The 6,219-nt window shown below is 40.7% G+C and overlaps 1 protein-coding gene across 1 annotated transcript in view; it reads right to left on the reverse strand.

The window, feature by feature from the left end:
• LOC104958156 (ubiquitin-conjugating enzyme E2 Q2-like) overlaps window positions 1–6,219 on the reverse strand; it is a 26,158-nt gene that overhangs the window by 10,368 nt on the left and 9,571 nt on the right. The window contains exons 12-13 of the mRNA XM_010785868.1: window positions 5,317–5,322; window positions 4,766–4,773 (exon numbers count right to left, since the gene is read on the reverse strand). Coding sequence (XP_010784170.1) covers window positions 4,766–4,773; window positions 5,317–5,322 — 14 coding nt within the window. The remainder of the gene's footprint in view (window positions 1–4,765; window positions 4,774–5,316; window positions 5,323–6,219) is intronic.

A 6,219-nucleotide genomic window follows, 5' to 3' on the forward strand; every position in this document is an offset into this window, starting at 1 on the left:
GTCTGTTACTTTAGATGACAATAAGGAGCCCCTCCGAGAGATAGTTGGTTACAAAGAACACAATGGTGCTCGAGGAGGAGATTCAGGTGATAAGGTGTGTGTGTGTGTGTGTGTGTGTGTGTGTGTGTGTGTGTGTGTGTGGGGGGTTACCTTGGTTGGTTTTTGGCTAATGGTTACACAAGACAAAAAATCGTTATGACAAAGTGGCCAAAATCTAATCAGCTGATTTTCAGACAGGTTTTTATATAAATGGATCAGGACAAAAAGTGAGCGAAACTCTTTACACAGAGGGGAAACATGTTTAAAGTGGATTTTGTATAATAGGTGACCTTAATAAAAATAAATAAGGTGCTGCAATAATAGTCAGTCTTTCGTTAGTGAAGGGCAGAGATCCATTCCTCTCTCTCTCTCTCTCCTCATTAAAAGCTGCAATTTGATTTGAATTAAATGCCCAATATCATGAAAAATGACACTCTTGGTTTGATTTCCTATATCCATAACTATCTAGGCTGCAACAACATAATCGATTGCAGACTCAATGGGTCACACTGTTATCTACTGCAGCCCTCCTGATCTCATAAGACCTGATGAGAATTGATTTAGCTATTTATCATAATACTGACATCTGTGTCGCCAACCCACCATTACAATATCTGACTCAAACACAAACAGAGAATATGAGCTGTCCATATCAGACTGTGTATCATCAATAGCAATCCACTGTCTCAATGGAAGGACCTTCATTCAGAGATTCAACCTTGAAGGAAACGATCTACAGAGATGGTAAGAGCATGTTGAGTTTTATAATGGAGCATCAACTACTGACTGATGTTACACACAGACAGGAGTCGCCAGTGACTAACAAACAAGTCTGGAGTTACACCACCATCTAGTGGGGATTTCTAGTACACACAGAAACACACACAAAGAGAGACAGTGTAAATCCAAGAACATAATTGGTAAGCGATGAACAAAGAAAACATTTATTTGTATAACAACGAAATCACCAGCAAAACAAGCAGTTTCAAAATCAGATTTTTACCAACTGCAACCTGCTGTTAACTCTCTGTTTAAACGGTACTAGCTTTGGCTGTAACTTCTCATCTCATGCTTTATGTGGTGAGATGTGATGTACTGTATGTTTTAGCCATCTCCTGTTGTTTAACATTATGCATGTATACCGCTATTAAGAGATATCAATTAATTGCATTAAAGTGTACATTAAATCATAACACTTTAATGTGTTGCTTAGATAATCAATAGCATACTTTGAGCCACTTTAAAGCCCACTGTTTAAGTCAACAAGAGCTTGAGTAATGTATGTTGAAAGGGCAAGGGTTGCTGACCTGCTGAGTGTTGACTGCAGCTCTGGAGGAAAACTAACACCTGCATGTTTGGCAAAGAACACCATCTACTGGGAAACACCAGGAATACATTACCCGGAAAGTGGACATCTAGCTCAGTTATAGGGCTCCACAACTTAGTCAGATTAAATTAAATGATTCATTATTATCTCCGTTAATTGTTTAATCTATACAACTGTAGGAGAGTCTGTGTGAGTCTAAATAACCTATTAAGTGTATTGTATATACCAGCCAAAAGCAAAGAAACTCAAAACTCGAGACTGAAAACAGCATTTTTTCCCCATTATTTTTATGAAAACATTACGTTAGCTCTACTGTAAATTAATTGTAGGATAGTGGGTGATGCAACGCACATACGAGTAGCATTTCACTGCAACAAAGGATCCAGTTTGACCCAAGAAGTATTAGTACCAGCTAGCTCATTAAATGTTTAACTGTTCCTGATTACGGGTGATACATTTTCATATCAGACATTTCAGATTGACTCTTCCACATTTCCTACTGATACATACATACATATGGAACAACTTTTATTAGAACAAAATAAAAGACATATTTCATAAAATTCTTTATTTATAAACTTGATGCAAGTTTACAAATTACTTTACATGGTCAAAATCACCCTTGCAATGAAAAAAAAAAAAAATGGAACCAAACCAAAGCATGCTTACAGTGCATAACTTTATAACCCGGCCACTGCAGTTAATGAAGCAAGGTAAAGAACCCAGAATCAGGCTAACTCACACCTCAGACCAATATGTGGCTCGCCAAGCAGAGAAGGTTTCTGTTAGTCAGACGACAGGAGTCGGTGTGAGACAAGCTGAGAGACTCAGTGCACTACAGGCTCGGAGTACACCATTATTCCAAAGGTCAGGTTCAAGATGTGGGCTAACAATTGTTCAGATGGCACACAAATCTGCTACTTTAGTTGGGAATCCTGGCATCTTTAAAAAGGTGATCCAAGCAGCCAGGATGTCTCGTAAGCCCGAGTGTCTCAGAGTATCTGACCTGGTTCAGTAAGCGGCACACAGGGATAAATCCCCCCTGTGCACTGATGTAGGAAACCACAAGTAAACAATTATGAAAAAACGGATACATCTAGTCTTATTACCACCCTAACCCACCACTCTTTGCCTTCAGTAGCTTGGGGGGAAAACACCCATTGATATATTGACATGCAAAATACAGCAATATCAAAGAGACAAGGGTCGATGTGTCGTGAACCCCTCGTCAAGCGCAGGTTAATCTGAGGGCGAGAGCGAAAACCCTGCTCATTCCAAAAAAATTGCTTAATAATTATTATACCTCAACGTTTATTCAGAAAGTGTGTGCAATTCGACAGCACTGCGATGCCTCTTGGTTGTTTTAAAATGGCCCAAAGGAAAGATTGACACATTCAATCTTGCATTTCGTGACGAGATTCTGAAGCGATCCTTAGCAAAGTCGAGTGTGCAGAATGTATTCCTGAGTTTGCTTCTCCAGAGAATGCAGGGGTGGGCTCAACAAAGTGACCAGGATGAAGTGATTAGTACATTACCGATGGCATCACAACAGCTAACAACCATGCCGATGATCCATACTCGTGTCCGGCTATTTTTTTTTTTTTGCTTGAAGAGGTGAAGTGACACTCGTTATTCATATCCTGCAAGTCGTCCGACATGTGCTGAATACGATGTTTCATACCCATCTCTACCTGTTTCCAAAATATTGGTGTTGTGACTGGGGTTAGTGTCACTGAGGAAATTCTAAATCAACTGAGGAATGACCGCATGAATTAGCATAACTAAGCTTTCTATGCTGGTTTTCAGGACAATATACTTAAAACAATGCAAGTAACCACACAATAGAACACCCACAACAAACGTGTAACTGCATTATTTGGAATGCTCCACACAGTTTTCTGCATATTATTCACATTACATCAAAGACCCAGCGCGCTGAGGGGTACAGCGGCGCTGAGAGTGGTTATGAATAGTAACCAGAGAGGTGGTAATGGGAAGAGCTGGGTCCCTCCCGTGGCAAATCGGAACAAATAATTATCAAAACCTACACAAATATTCTGGAAAACGGAACAGAGTCCAGTCGATGTTCCCAGGTGAAGCCAGAAGGTATGCGGTCGAGACTATTGCTGTGAATTTGAAAACTCTGGCTGCATTTAAAAAAAAAAAAAAGACGAAGAAAGAAAACAGCCATGAGTTCCAGGAAAAGTCAGAAGGACAAAAGGTCACGTTTTTCTCCAGACTGTAGGATTGGCAAAGTGCTCAGGATGTGAACCAGCTACTAGAACTAAAGCAGGTGACTACACTGTTAAGACTCATTTTCTCCAGTACAACAAAACTCCACAAGACTGTGTCTTCACTGCATAGCCTTACTGAGGTTCATCTGGTTTGAGTGATTAGATACGAGAAGCCAAACCAACAGCTGTGTGTTCATGCCATTGTTGTTAGGCCGTTGTAGTAACAAGGGAGGGGCCATCAAATAAGGGGGAATGGTCCTGTCGATGTTGCCAATAACATGAGGATTACAAATCAATAGTTTAAAACAAAAAGAAGAGAGAGAACAAAACTGCAGTAGTCATTAAGCTTACATAAGATCACGGTGTACTTTTTGTTTCCTTCTGCAAGAGTATCCATGAAGCAACTTTTTCTTATTCTAAACGGGTCTTGAGAAGTTGCAATGCCCTTGCTGCTAATAGTCAAGGGTATATAGTAATACAGTCTTTGCCCAGTCAAAGACCCAGACAAGGTTACATTATAAACAATTAAATCCTTTTGCAGAAATACAAATGTACATGTTTACACGTGGAGTTAAAATCGACTACATTACTGTGTGATCCAAACCAAACGCGCCCTTGCTTTGCAAAGCGACGGCGCTCCAACCTCTCCTGCAGGGACACGGAAAGCTGCTGGTTGTGATGATGATGATGATGATGATGATGATGAAGACAGTGGTCAAAGCGGGATGCTGTTTGTCATTATGGGATGTCCCACCCAGCCGGCTAAAGTCTCTTTATCTTCCTCCCAACCTCTGGGTTTTCGTGCTTTAAAAAGGATAAAGAAGTTTGAAAGCAAGCGAGCCTCAGACGCGTGTTATTCTAGAAGGAGGGATCTTGGCATTGCGAAGATAATACACGAGCACAATATTACAGAGGCCGTCCATGGAGGGAAAGGGAAGTGGTTCTTCCACCAGCATTTCAATGTCCTTCGCAGCCACCGCTGCAACATGTCAGGGATCCAGTGTGTGTCCCTCAGTCTCACACTCTGCTGGCAGATAAAGACCACGCTGCACCTTTCAACTCTCAGCCAGCAGGTGACCGTGGCATGCTCAACACCTCACCCAAAGGCCGAGTGAGCACGACATTTAGTCCACCAGGAGTATGGAATGAATGTCGCAATGGAAAGAGATTGTATCAGACCACAGATGTACAGAGAGATAAATATGGAGGAGAGTAGCTGATGAGTTTGGATTTAACTTGTGTGTGTGTGTGTGTGTGTGTGTGTGTGTGTGTGTGTGTGTGTGTGTGTGTGTGTGTGTGTGTGTGTGTGTGTGTGTGTGTGTGTGTGTGTGTGTGTGTGTGTGTGTTATCCTATCCCCTGTGTGGCCTTGGCAGTCTCAGTGTGTGTGTGTGTGTGTGTGTGTTAGTATCTGGGTGGGCACTGAATGAGGAAATTGGGTTGGAGATCAGAACAAAAATGGTTTGCGGGATTAAAACAAAATATATTGGTCGCAAGGAGAAAACAAACAAAGACATGTGGTCCCAGTGCAGGAAAGGCAGGAGTGTTTTAGCCGTCCTCCTTAGGGGGTGTGTACCAGCCTGAATGAAGAAAAGACAACAAGGAATGACTGTACAGTAAACAACAACAACAATGTGGAGTCAACAGGACGCCAGCATTAGAAGCTTTTTTTAATTTGCACCATTATTGCCTGGCTTTACCTTCATTTACAACCTGATCTGGTTCCTTATAGAACCAAATCACAGGGGAGGAAGAGTGTTTTCGTTTTGGTAAGGCTTTATAAAACATTTAGTCAGGCTTTGATCTCTCAAATATCCTACTGCAATTACATATAGCTCAATATAGCCTGGCAACAAATAATGTACATGTTTTTAACTGCACTTTTTGTTTTTAAAATGCAGCGTGGTGTAGGTAGGGCTGCTCGATTATGGCAAAAATCATAATCTCGATTATTTGGGTCAATAATTGATATCATGATTATTAAAAACGATTATCCATTTGCTTTGAAAACATCCATTTATTGAAGAAAAATGTTTTTAACAGTTGATTACCGCTCAACATAAATAAAAAATCGTTTTATTTAGTTTATGTTGTTTTCATAATCGTTGCAAGCCAAAATCGTAATTGCGATTAAAATGCGATTAATTGAGCAGCCCTAGGTCAAGGACAACAACACACATTTACATTAACGGTTATCTTTGTCCAACCGACACAGCAGTGCTGTTTCTCCAATACCATTAGCTTTTAAATGACAATGTTGATTAGTTTCTTGCTGGCTCCATTTTGTTTAAAGCTGCATATAAATTAGGTTTGACTGGGCATGTATTGATCTTATTCTGCTCGGCTTGTAAACAGGCAAATATCAGTGTGAGTGATCAGAGGCACGAAGCATTCAGTTCATTTAGAAGTGTGCCCTGTCTGTGATTGAAACCGGACGTGATATTAAAAACAGGTATTTGGTTAGCAGTAAGCAATATCAAAAATAATATAACATCATAGTCGTTAAAGGTAGGGTAGGTAAGAATGGAGAAACCAGCTTGAGTGCGCTAGAATTTGAAAATACGCAGCCGAAAAGAATCGGCCCCTTCCCTTCCAGACTATCTCCTTACAGGCCCTCCTCC

Source organism: Notothenia coriiceps, unplaced genomic scaffold (assembly GCF_000735185.1).
Source record: "Notothenia coriiceps isolate Sejong01 unplaced genomic scaffold, NC01 NC01_scaffold00028422, whole genome shotgun sequence".
NCBI classification, from domain to species: domain Eukaryota; kingdom Metazoa; phylum Chordata; class Actinopteri; order Perciformes; family Nototheniidae; genus Notothenia; species Notothenia coriiceps.